Source organism: Heterocephalus glaber, unplaced genomic scaffold (genome assembly GCF_053883595.1).
Source record: "Heterocephalus glaber isolate CG9 unplaced genomic scaffold, H.glaber_assembly_v1.0 deba00000676, whole genome shotgun sequence".
NCBI classification, from domain to species: domain Eukaryota; kingdom Metazoa; phylum Chordata; class Mammalia; order Rodentia; family Bathyergidae; genus Heterocephalus; species Heterocephalus glaber.
In genome coordinates this window covers 8498945-8511451 of record NW_028258156.1, presented here as the reverse complement: position 1 = coordinate 8511451, position 12507 = coordinate 8498945, and the positions used below count along the sequence as shown (strand labels likewise).

Here is a 12507-nt window from a genome sequence, read left to right as displayed (position 1 = left end):
AACTACTTTACTGAAAAATAAACTTCCCAAAAGAAAAAGAACAGGAAAATAAGCCAGTGACAGAAAGCATGAGTGAGGAAATGAGTCAAAGAGAGAAAGTGGGAGAAGGCAAGAAAGAAAAAATATTAAATACAGCTTTTTGGTTTTTTTTATTTTTGGCAGTACTGGGGATTGCCTTGAACCCAGGGCCTTTGCAATGAGGTACAACCTCTTTCCTTTTGTCTTTATTTTGAGACAGGGTCTGTTATGGTTTGTGTCTAGATGTCCCCCCAAAGCCTCATGCGGTCATGGGAGGGGCTTTTTCAAAGGTGGCTCAATCTAGGGTGTGAGGCTGGAATTGAGTCATGGTGCAATCCTAAAATCAAGGGCATGAGGATGAAGGGTATGAGTGCTACCTGCCCTAGGTAGTCTGAATAAGATAAAAGGGGCAGAAAGATGCTGTTAAGTGTTAAGGTCCCTTGCTTGCTTCTGCTGTCTTCCCCCTCCTTGAACTGTTGCCTCTGCCATGTGCCACCCTGCCTTGGAGCCAGCTGATAATGAACTAAAACTTCTACAAACTGTGAACTAAATGAACCTTTCCTCCTTTAACTTTGGGTGTCAGGTATTTTGTCTCAGCAACAAGAGAAAGGTAACAGAGACAGGGTCTCACTGAACTGCCCAAACTAGGCTCCAACTTGCAATCCCTGTCTCTGCCTCCCAGAGATTACAGGAGAATAACAAGGCATGCACCACCATTCCTAGCTTTAATTTTTCTTTTTAAACAAATGGTAATGGAAACAAAGACACTGCAGACATTTTACACAAAATAAAATGTTCTCAGGTATTTCCATACACCTAGCCCCATCCCCATTTAATGCCTTTCACAGAGGTTCAATAAATAATTCCAGCTGGGTAGGAGGGAGCTATCTCTTCTTTTTCAGTTATTATAGCTGTGGTTTTTCAGGGGGTTTTTTGGGGGGTGGGTACCGGGGATCGAACTCGGGTCCTTGAGCTTGCGAGGCAGGCAGCGGAACCACTGAGCTACATCCCTGGCCCTGGTTTCTCAGTTTTACACTTGGCAATTCTATGCTTCTCCAGGGTGGGAGCCAGAGGGTTTTCAAGGCCACAGGTGGGGCAGTAGGGATTTTTTTTTCCCCCAGAAGAGTCCCTTTTAATTTCATTTTTCATTAAGATAAGAATATATCATAGAATGGAATGGAAAACAGGGAGACTTTGAAAGATAAAACTGGAGATTTATGAGAAAATCCCTATGTAGGCAGATGGGGGCTTATCCCTCCAGGCCTCAGGGACAGGCATGGACTGGCTTCCACATTAGTGCAACAGAAAACAAGCAGCTTTGTTAACAGGATGCTCCTTCCAGCCCAGCATAACTCAAACTTCCACTCGAGCTATACCCACCCCCACCCCTACAGTACTGGAGACTGAGCCCAGGCCTTGGCACTGAGCTACATCCCCAACCCTCTCCTTTTTCTTTCTTTCTTTTTTTGGGGGGAGGGGGGTACTGGGGATTGAACTCAGGACCTTTCGTTTTCAAGGCAGCCGGCGGCACCACTGAGCTAAATCCCCAGCCCTCCTCTCCTTCTTTTTTAGTTTTGAGACAGGGTCTCACAAAGCTGCTGATATGCCCAGGTTGGGCTCAGACTTGCGATCTTCCCGCATCAGCCTCCTAAACCATAATGCCCAGCTCCTTTTATTTTTATTCAACAAATATCTGAACTTACTATATGCTGGTCCCTCTATCCATTGGCTGAATAATTATCATTTTTACCTGACACATAATTTGGGATCACCAGTCACTACCCTGAAGAAAATCCTGGGGCCTCATCACAGAGAAGGTTTGCCAGCAAGGGGTACCAGGATTTATGCCAAAAGACCAGGTGTGCTCAAACATGAAAGGCCCTCTCCCGGTACACAGGACCCTCTTGGAGTGAAGATTTATGGGGGGGGGGGGGTGTCCAAACAACTGTGCCCTCCTTAGGGGGTCTTCGGAAAGGACCCCAGGACTCAGGACCCCAGGGCCTTGCTGCCCATATACCTGGCAGCCCGGCTGGCAGAATGCAAAAGCTCCAGGACTCCTCCTTAGGAAGTCCACAAGCCACTTTTTAAACATTTCACTGCAGTTAAGTACTGAGCTGGTGAAGTTTTACAGACTGCACCCATCCTTTATAACCCACACCTGCATCAAAAATACATACATTGCATCTCTAATTTTTTTTTAAAAATCTCTAATTTAAAAAAATACATACATTGCTCTAAAAACCATTTTATAATGAGTAAACCTATTGTTTGACCTCTAGACATACAACCTTCACTGAAAACACATTTTCAGGAATGTCATCTAGGGGACTATCACTGAAATAACCAAGACAATAGGCAACTCTTTAAAAAGTGAATCAAAGGGCCAGGGATTTAGCTCAGTGGCACCCTGCCTGCCTCACAAGCCTAAGATCCTGAGTTCCATTCCCAGGTACCAAAAAAAAAAAAAAAAAAACTACACCACACAGGAAGAGAAGCTAGGCACAATGGGTCCCAACCTTCTGAGCCAAGGAGACCAATAACTCCCCACACCCCCACCCGGGCATCCAAGTGCAGCCACAGCATAGTCCCAGGTTCTCTTGCTTTCCCTAGGCCACCACATGCTGGCGAGGAACAGACCTCTAAGCCTTACCTCCTCCCCACTGTGCCCCTAACATTCCGGATGCTTTGAATTCTGAGAAACAATGCTCCTGGTTTCAGTAAAACCTTCCTTCAGGACCCCTGGTTTGGAGGTAGACAAAAACTTCATTCCCTCAGCCCAAACATTTGCACAACACAAGGAGAAATGCCCTAGGAAAACAAGGTGTTGGAAGTTCCCTTTCATCAGACAAAAAATGCACTATAAAGAAACTAATTAAAAACAATTTTAAAACAAATTCATTACAGGGAATTTGTGCAGGTTGGTCACACTGACTCAGAAAAACAAACCAAAAAACCCCACCAGTATGGACTCCACCACAAAACTAAGATACACACCACTTCCACTGTTGGTCATGTATCGCAGTTTTTTGCAGAAAAAACATTTTTCAATGAGAAAGTTAATATATAAAATATACATACTCCCAATGAAACATAATTATTTAAAATAAAAACTGTAAAGACCTCCAATAAAAAAAAAATAGTAGTAACGTGCTAAAGAAAGCAGAATTCAAAGAGCAATCCGATTATCAATGTTAGGACATACTACAATGAGGCAGAGAAGGCAAATGGTGGCTTACCATTTTGTTTTCATTTGGGTATTTTGTTATTAATTATACAATTTTAAAAGTCATGAAAAAATCACTGCTATGTAACCAGGTACGGTGGCACATGCCTATGATCCCAGCACTCCAGGAGGCTGAGGCAGGGGGATCTCAACTTCAAGACTAGCCTGGGCAACTTATCAAGATGTGGCTCAGTGGGAAGGCCCCAGGTTCAAACCCCAGTACCACCATCTCCAAAAAAAAGAACTGATTTACAGAAAGTATGAAGTAAAATCTGGACCAGACTTGCTGCTGCTAAGACCCCAGGCCTCTCAGGTTCAAGGGAGTGAGTGACACCCCCTATCCTTGAGCATCTCAGCCACACCCTAAATTAGGCAAAGATTTCTCCCCTCATTCCTTCAGGGAAAGTTTCAGGATCCGGCCACCCGAGTTTCTCGCCAAGGTTCAGGCAGAGTTTCTGAGGACAGAATCCTTGCTGAGCTCTGCTCCTGTAAACCGCCTTGGGCAAATTAGCCAATTTAGCCTTATCTTTAAAATGTAGATAATACAAGGGCTTCACAGCGCTCCAGAAATGATGAAACCATAGCTCTAAGTACACAGCAAAGCTTGACCTTTAAAAGGAAGTGATAGTTTCCAGGTATGGAGGTGGGGCGGGGCCTCTCAAGGTCTCCTCCCACTTCCCCACGCGCCAGGCTACAAAGAAGCCTGCAGCACAGAGCAGAAGCTGAGCTCAGCAAAGGCAGGAGGGCAGTGAGGGCCAGGGGATCGGGGAAGGTGAAGAGATGGCTTTGTTCTTCCACCAAGACAACACTTGACACTTAATAGGTGCTAAGTGAATATCTAATAAGCTAATCTAGTCAGCAAGTCCTCTGATAATCGTACAACAAACTGGGCAGAAAAGATGAACCATTCATTGAACGAACACTCTGGCTCTTGCACAGTGAGACTCACTGATACATTTTAAGGCTGCACACACGGTGCTAGCATTTACTACCATAGAAGATAAGCTGCTGAGTGTTAACTCTGGTTACACTTAGCAAATATGCCTCTGACTTCTATTTCAAAATATTCACAAATCACAGCTTCCCATAAACAAAAAGCAATAAAATAGTCTCATTTATATATTTTCTTACAAAGTAGTGACTTTGGTGAGTATTAACTCCACTTTCACAAGTAAAGCTGGAAGTCTTTTATAAAACAAAATTGGGTCTTAGAAGTAAAAATTCTAAATTATAACTCCTACAGGGCTAAGGAGTAAAGAAAAACTCAAGCCATTTAAAATTAATATGCTTGGACTCTACTAGCCAAATGGTTTCACTGCTGTTTCATTAACATACTCTTAACAGTCGCACATTATTTTACATCACGTAACACCTCACGGTTTTTTGTCCTGAGTATCCGATGAGATCTGCCATTATCTCTGAGAATTCAGCACTGCTATGGGGAATTAGCCTTTTAAATACAATTGAAAGGGCAAATCACAGTCCTTCCAGAATCACAAACGAGCCCCCTCTGTTACCAGCTTCTGGGGCTCTGGTCTCACCTTTTAAAGAGCCACGAGATCAGCTCAGAAGGGTGCACTTTGTAGCCCTGAGGTCAACACCAGAAAAAGTCCCCTTTAACCCTTCAACAGCAAGCCTCATGCATACTCATGAAACATTTAGCATCATTTCCTCCTCAAAGGGTCCAACCTGCACCCTAGAGCTACAAGAGTAAAAGGAGGTTGGTGGCCCTCAGGACCTACCAGTTTATCTGCTGGGAAGTGGAGGCACCCACCTCCAGCCCCTGGGAGCTGCAGCACAGTGGAGAGCTGAAGGTCACACCCTTGCCTTCTCTAGGTATTGTTTCTGTCTCTCAACATGAAAGCACAAAGGTAAAGTGGTCGGTCCAAGCAAGACCAGAGTCCACAGCAGGCATGATCACTGTCTGAGGACATCAAATCCCACAACTGCTGGGCCACAGAAAAGCAGACCCGGAAGCAGTTCAGTGAGCATCTCCTCCCCTCTCACTACCATTCCACCTAAGCTGCTTTGCTGGAACACCTTGCAGCTCTGTGCTTTCCAGGGGATGGAAATGTTTCCATAAGCCTGGAGGACACAAATTTAACAGCTTGCTGTGCCTGAAACTTCCACTAAATGCTTATGCGGTCACCTGCTCATCCCCCAGAAACCCTCAGCTAACGTAAAGAGTATATAATCTGCTCACACTTAAATTATGACAAACAGGTACATTTACACTGGAAAAATCACATCTTACTTGTGCTGCCAATTAGATCTTTAGAAAAGAAAAAAAGACCATCTCACATATAGTTAATTTGCCCTAATTGATGCATAATTGGTCTTATGTGGATTGCCTCCAAGTGGTAAACAGTTTTAACAATTTAGAACTACCAAAGAATCAGCCTCATTCTTTGACAGTAAATGTTCCCTTCCAACTACACCTTCTGGGGCTATTTCCAAACCATGAACTAGGGATCCAAGTGATCGAAGTGCAAAGAACTTTCAAACAGAAGCAAAAGGTTTCAGGAGCACACATAATGATACATTTTCCAATAAAATGCACAAGCAGCCCAACTCTCCTTCCAAAGGTGCTTTTGAGTTTGCTTTGTTTTGTTCTTTATATTTTAAATCTTGGAGAAGCCGAAACTTCTGGAGGCACAGGATGCCAATAAAGGGCAAAGGCAAACGCCCACACACAATCTAACCTTTAGGGTTGTTTACTGTTCGTGCTTTTCATACCCCTCTCCACTGGAGAATTTTGACAATACTTTCTCACAAACATACACAACAGCAGATTTTTCTCAAGTGTCCACCTTCAAGAAGGCTTTTGGAAATTACTAAGGAGCCAAAGCGACCATGAGTGACGAACGTGCCACCAGCCAGGTGCCAGGGGCCTGGGCAGGCGGGGTCTCCTAGGTCCTGGCCACCGCCTCTTCACCGGGCCCCAGCGCCCAGGTGAGGAAAAGGTAACCACGAAGGGACGAGAAGGCGGAAGCATGGAGACGCTCACCAAAGGCAGAAGAGACCCTCGTACAAACCATCTCAGGACGCCACACCGGCGGGCGGCGTGGCTGTTTCCTTCCCTTTTTATTATTTTTAGTCCTTTCGAAGAAACTTTTTTACTGCCTTCTTCTGAATAAAAATGTCGTTTTATTCTAAATAGTTCATTTAAAAGTAGAGGGAAAAAAACACCTTGAAAACACCTTCAGATCCCCACCACCAACTGCAGCGTCCAGGGAACTTACTCTCAAGTGTTTGTTAATGGATTTTAAAGCCTAGTTAGGCCCATAATGCGTAATTGGGATCGTGCTGAGTATTATGATTTGGAATCTTGCAGCTGTTTGTTTTTAAACTTCGCCTAATGGCATTGCTATTTCCCCCGCAAGTGGTTACAAATTCCTTGAAAACGTGAAAGATCTAGAACAAACACAAAAGCAATTCCTTTTTAACGCCATTACCGAAGTTGGGCTGGTCTGACTTTATGCTATTTTTTTCCTTTTAGAAAATGGCAGTTTTGTTAAACTTCCTTATCGCTGTGCCAATTTCTGCAAGAAAGGTACCATACCAAAAAGCTCCCCCTCCCCCACCCAGGTCTCGGGAGCACAGCAAACGCAGGCGCTGCGCCCCCGCTGCACCTCCCCGGAGAGGCCCCACACCTGGGGTCTGCGCCCCCTTCGACCCGGCCCAGACCCTCGAGTCCGAGTGACCGGCGGGATCCAGCGCGTATCGCCGCAGGGCGCGCCCGCTCCGGCGTTCACTGGACAAGCACGCCCGAAGCTCAGCGCCCCGCCAAGGGCCACGTTTCCAGTCCAAGGCCGAGGGCGGCATCGGGGCGTTAAGGAAAAGCAGCCGTAGGGCCGTCCAGACCCTCACCTGGGAGCGAGTCGCCAACTCCATCTTCCTAACGGAGCTCCAGCTTCCTCCTAGCACGTGGTCGCGGGGGCCTGGCTGGCCACAAGCGCGGCGCTCGGAGAATGGCCTGGGGCCGTGCGGCCAGCGCGCTCCGCCCGCAACTCGGGCGGGCCAGGGAGGGGCGCACTCGGCGCCCAGGCCGGGGGGAATCGCGCCGCACCGCCTGCCCGCGCCGTCTCGCCGGGCCTGGAGCCGCAGGTCACTGGCCCACCTCCGTGACCGGCGCACTTGGCTTCCCGAGCGGCTAGAGGCTGGGCTGCGCTGCTGCACGGCAGGCGGTGGCAGCCGCGGTTTGCGCGCCGGGCTCCCCCCTGCCGCGAAGGGAGGGAGTGGAGCGGTCCGGCGCGAGGCGGGGAAGGGGGCAGTCCCGGCTCAGCCTCCAGCTGGCACGCCTGGGGCTCGCGTGTCGCAGACTTGCTGGGCTCCGTCCAGCTCGTGCCATGGAGCGCGAGCCTCGGCTGCAATCTGCATCCCTAGATCCGGGAAAGAATTTTAGGGCGGCTTCAGAGCTTGTTTTGTCTTGGTAGTGGTGTGAAGGGGTGGAGTCTGCCGCCTGCCAAAACATTTGTTACTCTCTTCACTTTGCAAAACTGGCAACCCAAGTTTCTTTATCGAGGCCCGGGGTCGGGAGCTGCAACCCCCACGCTGAAACTGTAGGCGGCCTCGTGCAGCGTGGCAAGCTAGGCCGCCCCCACGGGACGGTTCCTGGGTGGCGCCCACCACCTACCAGGCACTGGGGTGGACCTGGGAACAGGGTGAACAAATATCCGACCCCTGCTGTGTTGGAGTTTGTGATCTGGGAGCCAGTTACCAACGGAATGATATAAAGAAGTGTGCTAATAAATTACAAGTATAATAATAGTGATAATCCTGTGATTTTATTACTTTGATAATGGCATTCATATTAATCTGATCATAACCGCTAATGATGATTAATGGAGTAATGATGGTGCATATTGATACAAATGTGGGGTGATGTTAGATGCCGTCAGGAAAAACTAAGTGAAATTAAGGTGGCATAAAATACGGAGTAAATTTGGCAAAGGAGAAGAAAGGCTTCTTAGAGCTCATGTACAAGGGGAGAAGAATTGAAAGAGATAGTGGACAGCCTAAAGTATAGGTATTGGTGAGGCTGGCAAATGAGGTCCTAAAGTCAGTGCTGAAAGCCTACTTAGCACTATGGTCTTGAGTACAAAGTGAAACAGTCCCAAGTGTAAGAAGTTGGCCATACATTTACCCAAGCTTGAAGAAAAACCACCTGTGACCTCCTTGCTTTCTTGCTTAGTTGAGCAAACACGTGTTACATGTTTTCTGGGGGTGCTAAGATTAATAAAACATTGATTTACGAAAAAAATTTTATTGGATAATATAAATTATGATTACAGCTACTTTCATGTTTATTATAGAAATTTCCTTCACATACAGTATCTCCTTGAATCCTCTCAACATTCTTGCAGATTCTTACTATCCACGCTTTTAGAATAAAGACTCAGAAGTTAAGGTACATTAAGAGAAAAACTATTGCCACCCTGCCAGTAAGTGACAGCACCAGACTGCCAAACTGGAAACCATATTTTATGCTTCCACAAGCAACATTCTTTCCCTTTTCTTTACTCTTTCCTGTAGGCTGCCAAGACACTGAGTAAAATTTATTTAGAGGTGTTCTCCCCCACCACCACTACCCCGTGATTCAATGATTTTATTCGCATTTACTTCTTTTCATTGTAATTTAAATCCCTTTTTAAAGTGGAATATAAATCTTAAGTAGGTCATAGATTTTGCAAAGCACTTGAAGGAGCCTCGCTCAGCTATTATTTGGAAACCTATAGATTTAGAAATCTCCCATAAGCCTTCAGGTAGCAACCCAGAAACTTACTTCCTGTGCCCAGAAAAGCCCATGCACTCGAACAGTATTTTATAATTGAGTGCACAATGATGTATTTTGTTGGCAAGGGCTGGTTCCATTCTGCTCAGGAAAATTTCTAAAGAATCAATGGATTTTAACACCACCCTATGATAATGCTTTTTGTTAATGACTACTGATGGAGTGAACAAAGGGTGAACATCAACTTCCAGTAGGCACTGCAAGAATGAGGGTCCTTCACAGAACCAATACTATAGATATTTCAACAGAGAAAAAGGCAACATAGAGACTGCAAATAAATTCCTTCAAGTCTCTGTCTCCAAGTCTATGCTTGCTAGCTTTTATAATGTTTATATGAGAAAATAAGAAACTATCTTGAACAGGTAAGCAATTTGTGATTCAAGGCTGAAGGAGTTAAGAACATACCACTCCAAAATATGTTGCTCTGACATGGTGATGATTTTCACTTAAAGATATTTTTTAAAAAGTAGTCCATGCAAGATCATATTGACCTTTGTGCTACTTCTGAAAGCTGAAATTCCCGGGAAAGATGCCTCTTGTACCAAAAGGAAAGCAACATTGTTATCAAAGACAGGAAATAGAAGCCTAGGAAGATCTGAATAGACCAACCTTGTGAAACTCACCATTATCTTTAGCCACTTCACCCAATTAACTGCCCTAGCCAAAGCCCTTTGCCTTATCACATTTTTACATGTTCAATTTTAATTGCATCTTAGGGTCTACATTTCCTTAGGATGACTCCCATGCCACCCAAAACTTGTATGGAAATAAACGTGTATGATTTTCTAGTAATCTCTCTCATGTCAGTTTAACTCTGGGACCCAGCTGAGACCTGGAGAGGACGGAGGTGGAGTTTTGCCTGAGCTACAAAACTGACATTGAACCTACTTTAAATGAGGAGGGAGAGTTGTGATTGGATGTCAGCCCTGGCCCACAGTATGTGCTTTGTACAAGGAGTCCACACCTCCCTACTCTGAATTAGCACTGCCCTTCCTACAAAGTTTAGTTGTGGATAAACTGTCCAATCCATCTTTTATAGGGGTTGGGGATTTAGCTCAGTGGTTCTGGCACCTGAGCACAAATGGAAGGTCTTGAGTTCAATCCCTGGTACCGGAAAAAAAAAAATCGATCTTTTATAAAAAGTCTTGCTAGTTTGGTGCTCTGGATAACTCAGAAAAGAATCTACTTTTGTTGGAGAGCTGGAAGCAATGTGGATAATACCTGAATACTGCTTGGCATCACATTTGACCATTAAAGTGACAGCTACACTCCTTAACACCTGGGTTGGTCTCTTATCTTTTAGTCTCTTGAAACTTCCATCTCATTGTGATTAGCCTTGAAAAGAGCGATATCCCTAAATTTGAGTGAGTTCCACATCTACTCCTCAAAAGTAGTGCTACGGAAAGAAATGAAATAATATTTGCAAAGCATCTGGGATTTCTTAGAGATCCTATATGAATGGCAAATATGACATATATATTTCATTGGCTTTTGTAATATATGTTATGCTATTTATAATTCAGCCTAAAACATAAAATGATTTTAATTAGGCACTGACAACAAAAGGATGAAAACAGATTTTGAAACAGGATCTCACTAGTTTTAAGCTGGTCTTGAATTCATTTGTAGCCTAGGCTGGCCTCGAGATCATAGTGACACTCCTGCTTCAGCCTCCTAAGTGCTGAATCAAGGCGTGTGTCATTATGCCCAGCACAGAAAAACAAAACTTTGTTTCAGGTATGGTCAGTAATCATAGTAACTTGCTAACCCTGATTCACAGCATATGAGAAACAATAGAATGTCTTGGACCATAAAATGGAAATTTGGGTTTCAGAAATGTAAATCTTCTCTAAATAGTTGCCTCTACAAATATTTTACAGGGTTTTTTTGGGGGGTTTTTTTGGTACCGGGGATTGAACTTGGGACCTTGCTCTTGCACGGTAGGCGCCAGAACCATGGAGCTAAATCCCCGGCCCATACAGTTTTGAGGGGGGAAAAACTCATCACCTTTCACACTTTGTGAAATCTCCAGTTGTTACCTTTATCCTTTTTCACTTGGAATTATCAGATACTGATATTCCAGACATAGGGCCAAATCACATTTGTGACAGCAGAAAGCCTGTGGACTTGAGGCATTTTGGAGTTCATTTAGTCCTTAAAGTTCCAGGTGATGCCAATAAACAGGTAGGTTTAAGACCCCTCCTCCAGCCCAGTTCAGTTGTGTGCAAAGGGTGGTCTAGCTAAAACCAGCAGGGGCAGTATGCCGGGAGTGGTGACAAGAAATTCCCAATCTCATCCCTACCCCAAACGTACTGAACCAGGAACTGTGGAGGTGAGGCCCAGCTATCTGGGTTGCAACCATTGTCCAGGTGATTCAGATCCTGGCTCAAACATAAGAACCTCTGACTGTAGTCCAGGGTCTGTTGCTCACTAACCGGGCAACTTCAGGACTAATCCTTAAGCTTCTCATCTGTACAATGGGAATCTTGCATCAGTGCCAAGCCAACCCAACAGTATTTTTTGTGTATGGTGGGGATGATTCTTATTTATTTTTTAATTGACAAGTAAAAGTTTTATATGTTTATAGTATACAATGTGATATTTTAACATATTCATCACAGAATGATGAATGAAGCTATTTATCATATGCATGAACTCCCGTACTTCTCTTCACCTTTTTGTGATGAAAACCCTTAAAATCTACTCTTAGCAATCTTAGCAATTTTCTAATATGTATTAACTATAGTCACCACAATAGAGCCTCTTGTGTACTGGGGATTTAGCTCAGTGGTTCTGGCACTGGCCTCACAAGTGCAAAGTCTTGAGTTCGATCCCCGGTACCAAAAAACAACAACAACAACAAAAAATAGATCCTCTTGTACTTATTTTTTCTGTTTAACTAAAGTTTTGTGTTCTTTGACCCACAATCCTTTTCCCACAATCCTCAAGAGTATTCTTACAAAGATGAACATGTACTTCATCGAGGGTTACATTTTGAGAAGGCCGCAAAGTTGGACACCTATAAAGTAGTATTAATAGTGGTAATCCTTCCATTCCTTCCATTCATTGAACATTCATCATGTTCCAGAGCCTCTTCATACATTATTTCACAGTCACTGCCACAAGCACGTGTTATGGATCATATCCTCAATTTTCAGATGACAAAACTGTAGCCTTGAGGATTGAAGAAGTGTTCAAGGAGACCCCACAGAGTTCAGATCTATAGTAGATGGACTAAGTAGTAGACTAAGCTGTCCTTTCTCACCTTTCTGACTGTATTCAGCATGAGAATCCTTATTTCTTAAAGTGATTATTTCTCTGCTTGTTGCTCACTTTTAGCAAGTGTTTCCCCATCTCACCACCCATCTCTCTTTTCTAATATCTGCTTGTAGGCTAGACTTGAATGTGGTGAAATTCGTCTGAGATGATTATTCAAATCAAATAGTCTGATAATGTCTTTAGCAGCATTTAC

At 44.4% G+C, this 12507-nt stretch overlaps 1 protein-coding gene across 4 annotated transcripts in view; it reads right to left on the bottom strand.

The window, feature by feature from the left end:
* Positions 1 to 12507, bottom strand: part of Cdca7l (cell division cycle associated 7 like) — a 177297-nt gene that overhangs the window by 33359 nt on the left and 131431 nt on the right. Inside the window, exon 1 of one of the 4 annotated variants that reach the window (XM_004839570.4) lies at positions 7112 to 7632. The exons of 1 other annotated variant lie outside the window; for it this stretch is intronic. In XM_004839570.4, coding sequence (XP_004839627.1) covers positions 7112 to 7135 — 24 coding nt within the window. In that variant the 5' untranslated portion in view covers positions 7136 to 7632. Of the gene's footprint in view, positions 1 to 7111; positions 7633 to 12507 lie in introns of those variants that run through there. 2 more of the 4 variants (XM_004839572.4, XM_004839571.4) reach the window with 2 other exon arrangements.